The 18,523-nt window shown below is 33.8% G+C and overlaps 1 protein-coding gene across 20 annotated transcripts in view; it reads left to right on the forward strand.

Moving 5' to 3' along the window:
- SLC4A7 (solute carrier family 4 member 7) overlaps positions 1 to 18,523 on the forward strand; it is a 100,838-nt gene that overhangs the window by 41,533 nt on the left and 40,782 nt on the right. For 7 of the 20 annotated variants that reach the window (XM_070492778.1, XM_070492786.1, XM_070492785.1 and 4 more), the window contains exons 3-8: positions 1,207 to 1,353; positions 5,211 to 5,349; positions 5,900 to 6,060; positions 8,118 to 8,306; positions 16,253 to 16,368; positions 18,311 to 18,468. In XM_070492778.1, the coding sequence (XP_070348879.1) occupies positions 1,207 to 1,353; positions 5,211 to 5,349; positions 5,900 to 6,060; positions 8,118 to 8,306; positions 16,253 to 16,368; positions 18,311 to 18,468 (910 nt within the window). Of the gene's footprint in view, positions 1 to 1,206; positions 1,354 to 5,210; positions 5,350 to 5,899; positions 6,061 to 8,117; positions 8,307 to 11,075; positions 11,445 to 16,252; positions 16,369 to 18,310; positions 18,469 to 18,523 lie in introns of all 20 variants that reach the window. The other 13 variants (XM_044755254.2, XM_044755253.2, XM_044755255.2 and 10 more) reach the window with 3 other exon arrangements.

Consider the following 18,523-nt stretch of genomic DNA (forward strand, 5'->3'; position numbering starts at 1 on the left):
ACATGGCACATGACTATTGGCAACTGAAGCAGGAGGTCAGAATGTTACCTTTTTTAACTCAAATTTTTTGCTACTCTTTGCGTGTTTATAAATGACTGTGAAATTGCCAAGAGTATTGATCTTAGGGTTACAAATAAATTTTAGTGAGTTGGCAGATTTGCAAATACAGAATCCGCAAATGAAGATTGACTATGCTTTTTGAATCTCATCTAAATATGAAGATCTCGGGTTTCTTGAGGTATTTATTGTCTGACTCTCCTAGGGAATTTATTAGGAAAAGAATGTCATTAATGCTCTTATTTCAGCATATTAACTTTACAATATGCTCTTATTTCATTATATTAACTTCTTTATGTTGTACATAAGGGCAAGAAAGCAGCTCTAGGCCAAAGGTTTTTCGAATAGTTGCAAATTAGTTATAAACTTGTAGTCCACAACCCCTTTCACTGAACACAAGTTAGATAAGAAGCTCATTTAAACTGTTTAAAAAATCGAGTCCATTCCTCTCAGTTTTTGCCATAGTGCTGCTAGCTGTCTAGTTCTCTGATTCAGTTTCATTTAGTGGACAAAAGCAGAGACTGCTTTTCCTGTTTTGTTGATCAAAGTCAAATTGAGGATAATGCAACATCAGCAGTAGCTTTTTCTATTTTAAAAGTATGTCATAACCTTACTGTATTGCTTTTCTCCCCCTAGTCTCACAATTTCTACCCGTTAATTGGAATGTTTGGACCATTTACATGTAATGTAGCCCGCAGTAATTTGGACCTTGCTGATTTGAGATTTTCAAAGCTTTAAAAATTAATAAATATCTATTTGTGAATATTGATTATGAAGTATTTAATCATCATTAAAGCATATCTCTTAAAGACCTTTACTAGCTAGGTTGGCCAAAATGTAGATGGAATAAATTTATGTCTGTATTTGATGATTTCAGGTGGACCAAACTCTTCTTTCTCAGAATATCTTTTTAGACTTACAAACTAATGCTTACAACAGTAACCTGTATATCTAGTGTATTTATCAGTCAATGGTATTAGCCCTTGGTGTAATATTCTGTGTAGTGCTCTGTAAAATAAGAGAAGTAACAGAATGGTAGCACTGTTGATTGTATGAGCTTATTTGTAATTTTTTTTAATCCAAGTAAATTTTGGTATACCTTTTTTCCCTTTTGGAAAACCAGTAATATGTTTTTGAACCTTTTGCTAGGTCATCGAGCTGTATATATTGGTGTTCATGTCCCGTTTAGTAAAGAGAGTCGTCGGCGTCATAGGCATCGTGGACACAAACATCACCACCGGAGAAGAAAAGATAAAGAATCAGATAAAGAAGATGGACGGGAATCTCCTTCTTATGGTGAGAGAAAACAGTGGTTCTTCATTAACTGTTTAAAGTTCTTTTCTGGAAAGCTTTTTTTTTAAACATTGAATATTTCCTTTTATAAATTGTATGTCTGCAATAATTTAGACATATTGTCTGTATTGAGAAATCCTAATTGAAGGAAGACTATTTTTTCTACAAGAAAAATATTTAGTTTATAGGTTAAGATCTACTTGCGATAACTGAAAGAAGTAAGGAGCTTTGCTTTCTTCATTGTATTCCAGCCTTGGCATTGTTAAAGTTGAGTCTTGGCACTTAAACTTCAGTTTAGTAGGGTTTTATTTCCTTTTCTCTATTACATATTTTCTCTTTATGTATTTTATTATTTACGTATGCAGTGAACAAATATCTGGAATCCTCAGCTCCTGGAAAAGATTGAAATTTTTTTTCGTTTTTAAGCACACTTTTTGGCCAGAAGATTTTATTTACTAAGTCAGATTACTTGGTTATCTGTGCAAAAAAGAGTGCTCTGATTTGATAGTATTGTCTGTGGAAGGACAAGATTTTCGTTTGAAAGCATAGAAATATAGATATGCCAATAGATAGAGGAAATCAGGAAGAAGAAAAGGCATATAGTAGAGGAAAGAGAATGTTAAACATTGACAGTGCTGATTTAAGTGGCCCTGAGGGATGGGAAAGGCGAGAGCTGGAAAAAAATAGCTGTGTAGCTGAGGAAGATTCTTAGACATTACACTTAGTTGACATATAGGGTGTCATTGTTTTTTTTTTGCGATATCATGGGCGCACACAGCTGTCTGTGCACCATGAGTCCTAATAGGTGCATTCTAGCAAAGCTGCACCCTTGTAGGTAGTTGTGTTCTATGCTAAAGGAAAGTTTTTTTGAAGAGCAGCAACAATTCCTGGATTTCCCTTAAGACTGGGAATAGCATGTGTTTCCGTCAGTCAGAATGAGAAGAGCTTGTGACATACGGGGCTTTGGATAGAGTTCTGAGAAGGGTATTGCCTTAGTAATGGGTCTTAGTAGTTTTACATTAAAGGTTGCAGTGGATCTGCTATAAAAATTCTTAAAAGCAGGTCTTGAAAGAATTAAAGTGATTTCAAGTATCTGCATGTCACAACAAAGTATACCACTACTAAAAGAAATACAGTAATATCTAGCACTCAACCGGGTAAAATTCACAATATCTGACATCCACAAATTATTTGAAATATAAAGAAATAGAAAAATATGAGCTATAACCAAGAGAAAAATAAATCCATAGAAACAGATCCAGAAATGACAGGGTTGATGGAATTAGAAAACAAGCATGTTAAAACAACTATAATACATATGCTTTATGATCAAGAGGATAGAGGAAAATATGGCTGTGATGAAGAGAGAAATTGAAAATATAAGAAAGCCCCAAAGAGAACTTCTGGAGATGAAAAATATCTGAAATGAAAAATATACAAAAGATTTGATGCTATGGAAAAAAGATCAGTGATTTTTGAAGATAGAGTGATAGAAACTATCCAAAATGAAACAGAGAAGAAAGATTGAAAATGAATAGAGCATCAGTAATTTGTAGGACAGTATCAGGTAGTCTAACATATGTATAATTGGAGTGCCAGAAAGGAGGGTGGCAGGGATAATATTTGAAGAAATAATTTTTGAAGAATTTCCAAATTTAATAAAAACTCTGGAGTCATGGATCCAAGGAACTCAGCAAAACTCGAGAAGAAACATGAAGAGAACCACACAAAGATGCATAAAAATCAAATTGCTAAAACCAAGCTATAACAATCCTAAGTGTATATGCATGTATAAACAGCTTCAAAATACATGAAGAAACAACTGATAAAATCGAAAGAGGAAAGTGATACATCCCTAATTATAGTTGGAGATTTTAACTCCCCTTTTTCAGTAATTGAGAGAACAAGTAAATAAAAAAATCAATAAGGATTAGAGGACCTGAATAACACTATCAATCAAATTGATATTCACATTCATAGAGCACTGCACCCAACAGTAGCAGGATACACATTCTTTATAAGTGTAAATGGAACATTTACCAAGATAGATTATATTCTAGGCCATAAAATAAGTCTTAATACATTGATCGAAATACATTAAAAGTATATTCTCTGACCACATTAGAATTAAACTAGAATGATATCAAGAAAAATCCCCAGATATTTGCATATTAAACAAGATGCTTCTCAATAACCCACAGGTTAAAGAAGCAATCATAGCAGAAATTAAGAAATATTTTGAACTCATAAAAATAAAATCATAGTATAAGCAGTAACTGAGATAAAATCTTGCGAAGTAAGGACACACTTCTAATATGCAAAGGTTTCATTTAGCATGGTACTGTGCAAAGTGAGGGCCACCTACATACTGAACGTTCTTAGATGCTGCTAAAGCATGCTTAGAGGAAAATTATTTATAGTATAGCAATTCATCCGTATAGTGGAGTACCTAGCCAGTGTAATAAGACAAGAAAGACATTAAAAGCATACAGATTGCAGAAGTTGCAAAATTGTCTTTATTCACAGATATAGGATCATATATATAGCAAATCCTAAGCGATCTACAAAACTACAGAACTCAGTGAGTTTAACAAGGTTTCAGGATACAAAATCAATTATATTTCTATACATTTCTGTATACTAGCAATGAATGATCAGAAATTGAAATAAAAACCACTTACGGTAGCACCAAAAATATTACTTGGGAATAAATCTGACAAAAGAGATGTGCAAGACCTAAATGTTGGAAGGTTCAAAACATTAGGAAATTTACTCATGGTATGTCCTTGTTTGTCCTGCTTAGGTGTCAGGTATTCCTTCAATATGAAGACCCATGTGCTATACACACTGGAAAATTTTCAGATATATTTTTATATTGCCTCTCCCCCCCATTCTTTTTATTTCCTCTTTCTGGAGTTTTTCCTGTTCGGTTTTCTTCTTCTGATCTTTTATGTTTTCTGTCTTCTTATCTGTCATTGATGCATTCTGTCTAATTTCCTCAGATCTGTCTTCTTTAATAATTCCTTCTAACCTACTCTTTAACTTGTTCTAATATCCCTGTTCGTTGCATCTGCAAGCGCCTGGAGGTTTGTTTACTTAGGTGTAAATTTTGGGTTTGACCTTCTCTCTTAGATTCAACAGAATTTGATTTCGTTTTTAATTGATGCTTATAGTTGTTTGTTTTTGTGTTTATCTGGGGACCCTAGGCTTTCAACTGTCCTGGAGTAGAATTTATGTTAATTTCCATGTTTGGGGATCATGCACCACATAGATAGTTTAAATTCAGACGCCACGAGTAGGGTATCTGATCTTTACAGTGACTTGTTCTACCTCCCTGACCTCAGCTGACAGAGTTTTACCTCTCCATGATAGTAGGAAACATCAGATTCTGTATACCCCTAGCTTTGAGTTTCCTTGTCATTTTTTGGAACTTGGGAATTTTCTTTTTTCACTCTTGGAGTTAGCTACCTATTAATTATGTATTTGTAAATGTTCTATTTTAGCTGACATTTTCATATATTTTTTAGTGAGAGAAATTGCTTGTCTGAGCATAGTGTTCCATGTTTTTGGATGTTGCCTGTTTTTGTTTGTTTTTATGTCACTTAGTTATGAGATTAGTTTGACTTGTTTATTTTCAACATACAATTTTTCTTTTTTGTCTGTGGAGGTGATCTTTCTGTGCTATCCTTTTTTTTCTGGATTGTTTGTCCTTGTTTCCTTCCAGAAGTACAGTCTTTGAATAATAAAAGTCTTGATGGAATATCTTTATAACAAAAGCATTTCACTTTCAAAACTGTGAATTTATCTTTGAATGAATTGAGGAGAATTTTGAGTGCATTTAAATTTTTTATTTTGTCAAGACACACCATCCCAGAGAGTTCAGTTCATCCTTGGTACCGAAGATGATGATGAAGAGCACATTCCCCATGATCTCTTCACTGAAATGGATGAACTGTGTTATAGAGATGGAGAAGAATATGAATGGAAAGAAACTGCCAGGTAATAATACTGAGTCTCAGTGTTTATTTGGCTTTACTTGCTTTCTTTTTGTAATGAGACTATAAAGTTGATTTTGTGCTTTAAAACGATGAGCAGAGAATTTCCTCGTGCATGTCTGGAAATTATCTTTAGTTTTTCTCTTTATTCTCAAATTTGTTTCCTTAAATAATCTTTACTTCTTTAATATAACGCAAAAGGAATTGTGTTATCCTAGATTTTAATGTCTTTAATTACAGAAACAAATTTAAAAAGTCAAAATCTTGCATATTTTATGTTTAAAATAGGATTAGAAGTGGAAACTACGAAGTTCCAAAGTTTGTTTTTGTAGACTTATTGTGATAGCTGGAATAGAAAGAGGAACTATGAAGGTGACTTCTGACTAAAGATATTACAGACCATTAGCCTAGTTTGTAAAAAGGTGTTTGTGGCCAAATTTTGTTTTGTTGGTGGTGATCTTTGTTTCTCTTTAAAAGAACAAGTTTATATGTATTGTATTATTAGATGAATTTGTCATTATTTCTAAAATATTTTTATATATTATATGTTTCAGATGGCTGAAATTTGAAGAGGATGTTGAAGATGGTGGTGACAGATGGAGTAAACCTTATGTGGCAACTCTCTCTTTGCACAGTCTTTTTGAACTAAGAAGTTGCATCCTAAATGGAACAGTCATGCTGGATATGAGAGCAAGCACTCTAGATGAAATAGCAGGTTATAGCAAATAGACTTTTTTATATTTAAGTTGTACTGAAATTAGAGATACTTAAATAAGGAAATAAAGTGGGATTTTAGACCACTGATTTAACAAGTAATGGTTGAACGTCCATTCTGTTCAGGGCAATATGAGAGTGGACATATAAATAACACTTTTTGTCTTTGATACGTTTGGAGTCTAGAAGATTAAATTAGACAGACATTACAGTATCAAGGAGAAAATGATTAGTGCCATAAGCAAGATGTGGAGTCTGTTCTCTGGACACGCAGAGGAAAGAGCTTTTTGTTTCTTCATTTTTTAGACCAAGGTATCTGGGGAAGATCCACAGAACATATTAACTGTACAACTTATTCATAGAATTTGAACACATGGGAACAAGGAGCAGATGGTACAAGAGAAAAGAAAGTATTCTAAGAAGGAGGAGGAGAAGGAAAAAAGTCTAGAAGGTATAGACAGGTATGAATCTCAGGAAAGTCAGTTCCATGTGAGTATACAGATTTCTTAAATAGTAGCAGGAGATATGTTGGGAAAATAAATTAGAGATGGATTGTGACTAGCCTTGAGTTACTGGGTTAAGAAATTGGATTTTATTGGTAGGCATTTTGGCTCTCAGTGATTTTTAAGTTGGAGGGTAGTGTGATCTACATATGTGTTGGGAAGATCATTCTGGCAAGAATATGTAGGGTAGCTTTGGATTAAGAAGAGGTTAGAAGCAAGTAGGCCACTTACTCTCTTAGGATAGTCTAAGCAAGAAATGATGGTGACCTGAACTGTGGTAGGAAGTAGCAATGGAAATGAAAGAGAGGGAAACCTGAAGGATAATGTGGAGGTAGAAAGTGGAAAAAGACAGCTATGGTAAAGCTATTTAGCATTGACTAAAATTGCTCAAAACTAAAATCAGGTTCACTGGTAATGAATTTGATAGTGTGACTACCATTATAGGTTGCTCCCATGGAAAACCCAAAAATCTATAGTATTTGATCTCCAAGAGAAGCATAAATTAGAATTTTTTGGGTTAGAAATACTTTGATATTTCCAGATTGTTTGATTTGACTAGGAGCTGCAGATCTTCAGATTATCAAAGTCTTTACTTTCTTGTCTTATACAAATGACTGAAAAATTGAGTTGGGGTTAGGAATATTGAATTTGGACATTTGAGTCTTTGGCTATGCGGTTATCACATAATACAATGTAACATTTTAGTAAATGTTATATAATCTGCCATTCACTTTTATGGTAGCCTGTAGTCTTTGTGTTAATGTTATAGTTTACCTGCTAAATTGATCCCTTCCAGTTTTCTTTCAGAGTAATCTTATCATAGGTTTGAAAGCTTGACTCTTATCTCAAGTTCGTAACACTGTTTAAAAATATTTATATATACTTTATAAATTAACAATATTACTGTCACCACAATAATCTATAAAATGGCATTGCCACCCATCTCCCAATTCCCCACACCCACCTCACAGCCTGATATATTGATCTTCCTAGAACTTACTACTTCATGATATTTTATCTATTCATTTGCTCATTGGTTTTTCTGCCTCTGGAAGGGTGAGAGCAGAAACTGATCTGCCTACTTGACTGCTGTATTCCCAACACATAGTAGGTACTCAGTAAATAGTGAATGACTGAATGAATGAGTCCAGATACTCATCTACAGTTTTAGCGAAAAATATAAGGTGAAGCAATAAAATACTTAGAAATAAAATTCTTAGAAAGCTAATATTATTGAATATTCAGTTTAGTAGAATTTGTTGCATCCATATCAGGAAAGCACATTCAACTACAGGAAGGCTATTAGTGTATAATGGTAGCCTCTTTATAAATAATGATATTTATTAAAATAAGAATCTCTCTGTAATTTGTTCATTTTTGTTGGATAATGTTTACATTTATGCATACCTTGTTCAATATTAGAAGTACTTTCTAGAGCTATTTAAATATCTTATTTTTGGGGGAAGATTTCACTTAGAGATTATCCTGTGTTATAGTTATCCAAGTATTAGTTTATTTAATAAAAACGACTGATGTATTTTTTTCCTTTGAATAGATATGGTGTTGGACAACATGATAGCCTCTGGCCAGTTGGATGAGTCCATAAGAGAGAATGTCAGAGAAGCTCTTCTGAAGAGACATCATCATCAGAATGAGAAAAGATTCACCAGTCGGATTCCCCTTGTTCGATCTTTTGCAGATATAGGCAAGAAACATTCTGACCCTCACTTGCTTGAAAGGAATGGTGAGATAAGTTATGGCATCCAATTTTTGCTAACACTTCTACTCTTAACAGCATTCCAGTGTGTTACAATTAGCATTTGGGGAAAGAAAGGTATTTTTTCCAGATAATTACATAGGTCATTTTATCATCTTTTTTATTCTTTTTTTTCAAATAATAGTGTTATTTGTGCATTTAAAAATATTTCTAGGGGCTGGCCCAGTCACGTAGTGATTAAGTTCACACACTATGCTTCAGCAGCCTGAGGTTCGCAAGTTTGGATCCCAGGCACGGACCCAGCACCGCTCGTCAATGCTGGCATCCCATATAAAATAGCAGAAGATTGGCACAGGTGTTAGCTCAGCGACAGTCTTCCTCAAGCAGAAAGAGGAAGATTGGCCAACAGATGTTAGCTCAGGGCTAATCTTCTTCACACAAAAATCTAAAATGTCTTTACAACATGACAGAATTATCTATAGAAATCATTTCGATGAAAAAATTAAGCATTCACTCTGTTGAAATGGCACATTTAACTATTGTAATATTTAAACACTATCACTATACCTAACCCTAATTCTTTTTCCTTCCTGCTTTTTTGTTTTTGTTTAAGAATTTTTATAGAATTGATTAAAGAGGCATAAATTATCATCTGTAAATTCAGTTTAATCTTTTTAAAGTTCTGAAACTTGGGTTTGAACTTTTATTATCTGTATTAGATTTTTCCTGGTTTTTTTTTTTGTCTCAAATGCACTTTATTTGCTGGGCATTAACAAGTGTTTGCTGGTTGGTTTGCTGATTACACAGCCCTTTATTTATACAGTTTGTGAAAGGTTTTTATGATTGTTCCTATTTATGCTAAGGATGACCTAGTTGATGTCTTCCAAGCTATTAAGAATGACATACATATTCCAGCTCTCCACTCATTCTCGGTCTAGCGGTGGGTTATGTGGGACATGGGGAGACAGGGTTTTTCTAGCCATTTACTTCTCTCACTGTCTTAAGGCTGGCACACTTGGAGTTTTGCCTTTCCTCTTTCTAAAGTAGAGGAATGCATCATTGGGGTTCTCTTTTGGCCCCTAAAGAGCTCTGATGACAGTGACTCTGGAAAACCCAAGTGCAAAAGATTGGAGTTGCTTATGAAGATCACTGTTGCCTCTAGCTATTACCACTACCCAAGGCTTATGAGGATTAATGTGAAGAAACGTGGAGGATGGGTCACAGTGTCATTCAGCTTTTCTGTCCCTGAAATAATAGCATGGCTTTTAAGTGTTCTACAGGCAAATAGCCATAGGTGATAGGGTTTAATATATCTAAAGTTAACTCTAATAGTCTTTTGCAGCTCAGTGTAAGATACTTAAGTCCATTTCTTCTGAGCATGTGACCGTTAAAACTCTTTTTAATCTTTAAAATTTATGCCTTTATGTTTAAAATTATGTCTTGGTATATTTCAAGAACCTTAAGAATAAAAGAAATCTCTTATAGACCTAAGTTCAATTTAAAAGCAAGTCATTTATATCACATTTTACTTCTCTTTTCATCTGTCATGTATATTCTTTACTTTAGTTAAATGGGTTCATTTACCCCGAGAGACCCTATTAAATCTTTATTCGTCACATGCAGTGGTTCCTGATTATTCTCCAATTATCATTTAGTTCCTTTCAATCATAAAACAATGGCTATTTTCTTTTAAATGCCATTTTAGCGTGGGCATTCTGTTATTTTGTTGTATTATAGTAATTTAACAGTTTTTCTGCATGAAGCTTATTTTTTAACTAAATGATGGTTGTTTAGAGATTAGAGGTCAATCTTCGTTTTTAATGTTTCTGGAATCTCTTGAGCATGTAGCTTTGATTACTTCGACTTAGATCATATGAGATTGACTGTTAAATTTGATGTTTTTCCTAAAAAACAATGTTACTCCATTAAGCTACATCTAAGGTGTTTGAAGTATAAGTATACATGACCTTTTGAAATATTCTAGACTTACTTTGTTATTGCTATTGATGAGAAATGCTTTATTCTTATCTAGTTGAATTAAAGATTGTATTTGTTTAAATATATCTGCTGTATTAGAAATGGAGGCATATTTTAGGATATTTATTAATATCTTTAGAGAGCTCAAGAATATGTATCCTTTAAAATTGACATTACATTTCTCTTTTTAAAAAATCTTCTTATAACTTGTCTTAGGTTTTTAAGTTTGACTTGAGAGCACTGCCAGTAGGTGATGCCCTATTGACTTAATGTTATAGAGATTTGATACCGATTTTAGGTTAGGAATTATTAGATCATGTTAATGTGGACTTTTCTTGTGAGAGATAATTATCTGTAGTGGTTTGGTATAATGTAGGAAAAATATGCTAAATAAGCTTTCAATACTGCTATGTTTTATATTGGGTTCTATTTCTTAGATTATTTTGGTATTATTTCTCATTTGCAATTTATCATTTATTAAAGAGCAACTTTGTATTGATATTGTTCTTTTTTTAAAAATCCTCACTATTGGGCATTCTAATTACTAACAGAATTTGTCCCCCACCGTCTGTCGTTAACATTGTATTTTACTTTTTATTTTGTTTTTTTTGATATACCTTCCAGAAACTAATTACAGTTTAAGCAACTTTTCAATGACTTTCTAACATTTGAAAATCTGATTGCCATGCTAACCTTGACAGCATGAATTTGAATTTTGAGCCTTTAAGCTTGCAATTTACAATGTAAATTGATTTTTTGTGTCTCTTTTTGCCTTCTGCAGTGAACTTCATTGTTTTCCATTTATTTGTTTTATCTCAGGGGAAGGCCTTTCAGCCTCCCGCCACTCTTTGCGAACAGGTCTCTCTGCCTCAAACCTTTCATTGAGAGGAGAATCGCCTTTATCTCTTCTTCTCAGTCATCTTCTTCCTTCTTCAAGAGCTGGAACCCCTGCAGGCTCAAGGTGTACAACCCCAGTACCCACCCCTCAAAACAGTCCTCCTTCCAGCCCTAGCATCAGTCGCCTGACCTTCAGAAGTTCCCAACAGAGTCAGCTTCAGGCCCCAGAACTGCTGGTTTCACCTGCCAGTGATGATATTCCCACAGTAGTAATTCATCCGCCTGAGGAAGACTTAGAAGCACTGAAAGGCCAGGAGCAGAAGAATGAGGAAAATGTTGACATAACTCCAGGCAACTATCCAAAATCCTCCATGTGTGGTGCTTTCTGCCTCTGGATCACTTGCACTTGGAATGCCTTTCAGCACAGAGCTTTAGCAGCATATGTAGATAATGCTTATAATTTATTTTGACTTCTGCATGTTTTTTTTTCTTTATAGTATATTATAGAAGGGGATAGAATTTTTAAAAACTTTAAGTTATGAAGACTACAAAGAAGAGTACACATAATTTAAGCCCTTTCAAAAATTTTTACTGAGATTTTACAGGTCAGGGCATTTGAATGGTTCAAAAAAAGTAGAAATTTTTATAAGTAATCTTTTAATTTGCCATGATTTTTTAAAAATGATGGCTTCTTGTGCATTTCATTCATAGGGCAAATGAACACATATTGTACATAAATTATAATGAGATGATGTACCTTTTGTTGGTTATTTGCTGTGTCCAAAGAGTACAGTAGGTTTCAACTTCCTAACAAAAATAGAATTGAGTGTTCTTTTTCTCATTTTGTCTCTGAGAAGATTGAAGTTCTCTAGTGACTGCCTGGAATTGTCCTTATTTCAAGACTAGTATTATATTTCGAATAGACTTTGGTTGTCCTTTATTTAATGCCGTATCTATCTTTAATCCAAATTCACCTTGAAATTTTCAGAACCAGAGTTTCTATAGTTGTGGCTAGGATATATTTTTGTATGTGAATTAGAAAAGTTATTTCTTAGTGGATAAAAGGTGGGTAACTTGTTTAAGGGTTATATAGTATGACAGTTTTGGCTCTTATATATTAGTTGTATGTACATTTATACATGTGTATCTTTCCACCCAATTCATATAAAGAAGTATTCTTTAATGACTTTTTTACTGACGGCTAAGTATCAATGTGACGTATATAAATGCTAACTAGTGGTTTTAATCACATTAAGTATTATCACATTTCTCCATAATACTGATAAAATCTAACACTTCAGTGGTAGTTTACAGTTACTAAATTAGCCTATTGAATATGTATTGTGAAAGTTGAATAGATACACCCATTTTCAGAAACTGAGACTCCGAAAAATTAGGTAACTTCCACTGGATCATACAAGTAGTAAGTGGCAGCCTAAGCCACCTGACTGAAGACCCTGGTCCTCCTCCCGCCATGTGACAGCCTGCTCCCTCCTTTATTGGCTTCACCCAAACTTACAAGTACATCCATCAAAGTGCATTATAGTTGCCAAAAAGGATATACTTTTAGAAGTGAAAAATGGAAATTTTGTAGCTAGATCATTGTAACATTATGATCAGAGTTACAGCTACCATTGTTTTATAGTTTGTTCCACACACAGTAATATGTGCTTTTCAAATATCATATTTCTAATTCTTCTAACAATTTGATGAGGTTCGTATTATCCGTATTTTTACAAATGAAGAAAACTCAGAGATGTTAAGATTGTACTGTGAATGACCAGACCAAGGAATTGAACTCAGATCTACCTATGACAATCCATAGGCTAGTATTTCGTTGTAAATTTTATTACTTCATGAAAAAATAGTATAATAATGAGGTAACTGAACAAAAAGGAGAAAAAAATACCTCGAAATAATTACTCAGAAGTAATCAACACTCATTTTAATTGAAAAGAACCGGCAAGATTTACTGTTTTTCCTCAAACAAAAGTGATTTTAAAGTTACTTCCTTCCATTTGTTTTACCTATATTTGTCAGTAACACTGAACATTTCTTATTTTACCAGCTTCTATGTTATTAATAATAAGTGACTAAATATGGATTCACAATGGCTTGTTAGGCCCTGTTGTTAAGGGGATAAAAGGAGCAATTAACTGAGAATTGAGGAACACAGTTAAGTTTGTTTTCTCCCCTCTGCGGTAAGAATGCCATGAGAGTTATCAGCCTTTCTGAAGAAAAGAAATTAGAATGGAGGAAAGAGAAGGAATTTCTAAAGACAAGAAAAAGCTCATAATTATTGTTTAAGAAGGTATCTATAGAAGGTATGTAATTAAAATAATAGGGACAGCTATATATTATTCCCTGTTTAGTGACTTTTGGTGCTTAAAGCACCTAGAAGCTCTAGTTGAGTTTCCTTGAAGTCTGATGTTATGTTAGTGGAAGAAAGTGGCCTCAGCATCATTTTTGAGAGGGTAGTGTCATAGATTTTTGTGTCATTGGGTCATGATTTGTCCATACCCATAGTAAAAAAGAAACTAGTGTTTCCCATTAGTTATTTTTTGGAGAATAATTCTATGTAAAAGACGTGAACTCATTTTTTAGTGTTTGTAACTGTATTCTCAGTGTTTCTGAGCCTTGGCACTACTGACATTTTGGGCTGGACACTTCTTTCTTGTAGGGGGCTATGTTGTGCAGTATGGGATATTTAGTAGCATCCCTGGTCTCTGTCCACTAGCTGCCAGTAGCACTCCCCAGTTGTGACAACCGAAAATGTCTCTTGGAGGACAAAATCTTCCCAGGTTGAGAACCAGTGCTCCAACTACATCTACTTTGAAACTTTCAATGACAGAAAACTCTGATATCTTTGATTTATCTTTCTCTAGTTAGATTTGCTATTTTGAGAAAAAAAGATGTGAGGGCAAAATTATAGATTTACCACAGTATGGTTTTTAAATCCCAGTATTTTATATATACACATGTTCACTTTTGTTTTTTTCTTTTTCTGAGTTATCAGTGCTAATGATAGTTTTAATTTGGGGGAACTTATTTAATTCTAAGCACTAGGACTTTATTATAGGTGCAGGGAGACTTCCTTGACTGGTTGAGAAAACAGGTTTAACTTAGCTGAGGTTGAGAAGGACTGCATAGAGAAGATGATGGTGGAAAACTCTAACACGTACCTGGCGTGCTAGTTTTAATAGGTCCAAGATGACCAGGTTAGCCAAGTGACTTCAGGTCATATCTTCTAGCTTTGTCAGTGTTGAGTTCCACATCATTTCTTCTTCCCATTCCTACCATATCCTTACTTTCTCCCATAGCCTTCTCCTTACTCCATTCTTCTCCCCAAAATCTGGTGGCTGGGACTATCCTGGGAAACGGTGCATAGGTGTTCTTTGGATTCTGCATCTACAGATGGAATACAGGTAGTAGTTAGGAGGATCTGTATTGGTGCTCAGTTGCAGTTACCTCCAGGGCCTTAATAATACTCCTCATTTTCTTGTGTGAGAGTTGTTGGAAGCCACTGAAAAATACTGGTTAACTTTTTTCCATTTTGGTATATATTTTAATAAAGGAATGGACTCTGTTCTGGAAGTTTAGGGACAAAGGTCAAAGAAGAGGAATCTTAACTTTTCTGTGCTAAGCTAAAATGGTAAAAAATGAATTGAGTTTTCTGAAATAGTTTTTATTTCAGAATTAACACTTCCAGAGAGCACATCGCTAAGTAGATTGCGTGTGCTTTTCATACTGAGATTTTTGGATCACGGTGACATCCTAGTTTAGGTATTTAACAGAGAAGTGGGTATCACAAAGGTCTTCTGTCGTTGAGTTTAAGCAATAAAGCCAAATGACTTAGTTTCAGTTCTTAGTGATATTCTACAACAGTGTATTCTACAACAGTGAGAGCTGCCTTAGATGCATCACGTATATCTGATGTGCGTAAAATTCTGGAACTTAATTACCAATATTAACTTTAAAGTTTATAGGATCTAACCACAAACAGTTTAATTCAGTTTCTCTGGGTCACTAGATTATCATGAATGACACAAACTAAATGTAAAGTCTCTTGTTCAGCCTAGTGCTTTTTCTCCTTTGATACTCAGTGTTTTGGGTCATAGTGATTTCTATTCTTGAACTAGAAAATCTTGAGTGTTTTGAAAAGATGAGATACATTTAATGGTAGAAATCTGTGGTTATGTACTTTTAAAATTTTTGAGATTTGAACTTTTTGTAAAAGTTCATAGTGGTAACGATGGTCACATGCTACAGGGTGTTTTTAGGTTATTTGATTCTTCTGAAATGTTGCTGTTGAATGTCACTTGAAAAGAGTGTACTAATGCTTGGACATACATCTACCATTTGTAATCCAAACAACTCATTTTGTAGAACATACATCTATCATTTCTAATCCAAACAAACTAATTTTAGATAATTGTCTGAATCTTAGAGGTTGAGTGAGTGAGTGAAAGTCACATAGTGACATAGTGGCTGAGAGTGTTTATTTCAACACAGATCTGTTTGATTATAAAACCCTTAGTCTTTGTATTTATGTTGTAAAAGCATTTCTATTGTATTTTAAAGTTGTATTTCTTAGGAGTAATATTAGGCAGCACATAAATACTACCCAAGAGAAATGAAAATCCTTGAGGAAACTATTACAATTATGGAAGATATGGTAAATTTAACCTACATTAAGTTGATGTAGCTTTTAAATTTTCTGAGTTACACATAGGGTTTATCAGAAAATTTATATTGTTACTGATGTAAGCATGCTAAGTGTAGTTAGGCATCATTAAGCTCTGTAGTTCACGTGTGTATTAGATGAACCAAAAATGTATTACCTAAGTTAAGCATTCGTAGTGGTAATCAGACTCAAGGCTTCCATCTTCTGTGGTTCCTCACCTACTCACTTTTTTTCTTTTTGCAAAAGGCCACCATTTTTGTAAATTCCAATTATTTTAAATATTAAAATTTATAGCTTTGTTATTGCTTAAAATGTTATTCTAGTTTTGCTGGTATGGTACTAACACTTGGCACTTCTTTTTTTTACCTTGCACATTTGCTTTTAATAAATTATCACTTTCAGGATATGAGCAGAGTTAGGTTGCAAAGTGAATTTTCTACTTAGTAATTTGGGATTTGTTTGTTCTTAAATACAGGTATTTTGGCCTCTCCACAGTCTGCACCTGGAAACTTGGACAATAGTAAAAGTGGAGAAATTAAAGGTAATGGAAGTGGAGGAAGCAGAGAAAATAGTACTGTTGACTTCAGCAAGGTAATTCTATCATTAACTATAAATTTTCATAATCGTTCTTAACTGGGAAAATTGCTAGCGATGTGACTTCATTAACATTGATTATAATAATTTTTTAATAGACTGGTGCTTACAAGCCATGTGATCCTTGTGATATGTTAATTTAAGATCAGAAATTATGAGAAAGGTAACAATCTCAGAGCACCTGAATAACTTAGATCTTACTAGTTTTAGGAATTCTGACAAAAGAATCTGTGTATAATATGGTCTTTCACCTATACCTACCCGTAGATACCATGAAACTTCGGTACCTTTGAATTACAGTCATTTGCTCTGGAGCTACCACAGGTGGAAAGATTAGTTCTGGGAATGATCTTACAGCAGTTGTGATTCAGCCTTTTCTCAGCTGTAATTCGATCCCAGAATTACTGTCTTATGGTATCATTAGTTTCTGCAATGTCACTGGGAAACGTACTTGTGCTTCCCCATGGGTAGGTAAAGGCATGGATTTAAAAACAACTCACCTATCTCAACTGTGGTTTTTTTATTTTGGTGGATGATTATTTAGGTAAAATAGAAAAAGAAAACTTATAAAACATGGCCAAAACCTGCAAGATCAAATTGCAATCGAATTTAAAGCATCCTTTGAGTACTACTTCTGAATAATTGATTTAATGTGGCCATTGTAATTTTTTGATGGTGTTAATTTGCTATGGGATACTCTTAGTACTTTAATGTTTTTGCATCCAATGTCAGACTTTTAATTAAATGTGATTATTTCAAGTAAGATTCATTTTTGTTAAGCCTTTTATTTTATGATGCAAAGTCTGTAAATCACATTTTGCAGAAAAGGAGTTTAAATGATTTGCGTTATAGCTTTGCTGACCTTCATGCTCTAAAATTAGAAGCAGCGTTGCCTACAAGACATTGACTATACAGAAAGGCTGCTGTGCTTTTAATTCTTCTGTCCTAACTTGATCATATTTTTACTGGTGCTCCTTTATTTCAGATGAGTGAAAAGTGTTCAGTAGTGCAATTGCAACTTATTCTTGTTAATGAGTAAATTAATGTAATTTACATTATAGATCTCCTGTAGACATGGCAGATGCCGTTTATTTTTGTTCCTCTGTCACAGTTTTACTTTTTTTTACTTGGCCTATCCTTGTGTACACCTCCTTGTCTCCTGTTGGGCAGGAGTCTGCCTCCTGGCACTGTAGTTGTGGCACACTGGGTGTGGGACTCAAGAGGCCCGCTGTAAGTGCTGGTTTTATTTTTAATAGATAGCCCTGTAAGTGGTTGTTTAGTGACTTGTGTGAAACTGCATATAAATGAAGAAGTTCCCATACCTTGATACTATGTTTGTAACCTTTTCTTTGTAATTATACACAGACAACTAAATTTGATTATATGGCACTACCATATATCTGTACCAGTAATGGCTATTTATTTTAGTTTTAAATAAAAATTTTTTCTGCTTAATGAAAATACTGGGGAATGCTCAGAGTTCTTTAAAATAACAAGTACTTATAAAAAATATATATAAAATATAAAGGGACTAATTCATTTCTAAGATTAGAATGTTTTTTAGCACTGTGTATAATTTCATGAACCATTGTTAGTTTGTGAATTATATTTTTGTCCTTAGTAGTTTTTAATGAATAGTGCTATATTCATTGCAAATTTTCTCTAGTTTGTATGTTTGATAACTTAGATCTCTGAAATAGTAAAGATTTTGATAGTTAAAACTGTTGGGAATATTATTTGATAGATGTGTTTTGCTTGCTTTTTTTTATATTTGTCTATTGCATTCTTTGTATTTGTGAGAATTTTGGTGTTCATTAGATCACCAGTTTTGATTAGCAAATAGTAGTCTTAAAAGTATCTTTTCTTTCCTATTTCCTTCTAAATAGTCTTATAAATACCATGCAAACTTTATTTTTAAGTATTATTTATTTGTCAATAGGTTGATATGAATTTCATGAGAAAAATTCCATCGGGAGCCGAGGCGTCCAATGTTCTGGTGGGAGAAGTAGACTTTTTGGAAAGACCTATAATTGCGTTTGTGAGACTGGCACCTGCTGTTCTCCTCTCAGGGTTGACTGAGGTCCCTGTTCCTACGAGGTAAAGAGTTCGTTCCATTTAAAATTCTCCCAGCATGTCCATAATCTAAACATTT

This window comes from Equus asinus, chromosome 21, assembly GCF_041296235.1.
Source record: "Equus asinus isolate D_3611 breed Donkey chromosome 21, EquAss-T2T_v2, whole genome shotgun sequence".
NCBI lineage: Eukaryota > Metazoa > Chordata > Mammalia > Perissodactyla > Equidae > Equus > Equus asinus.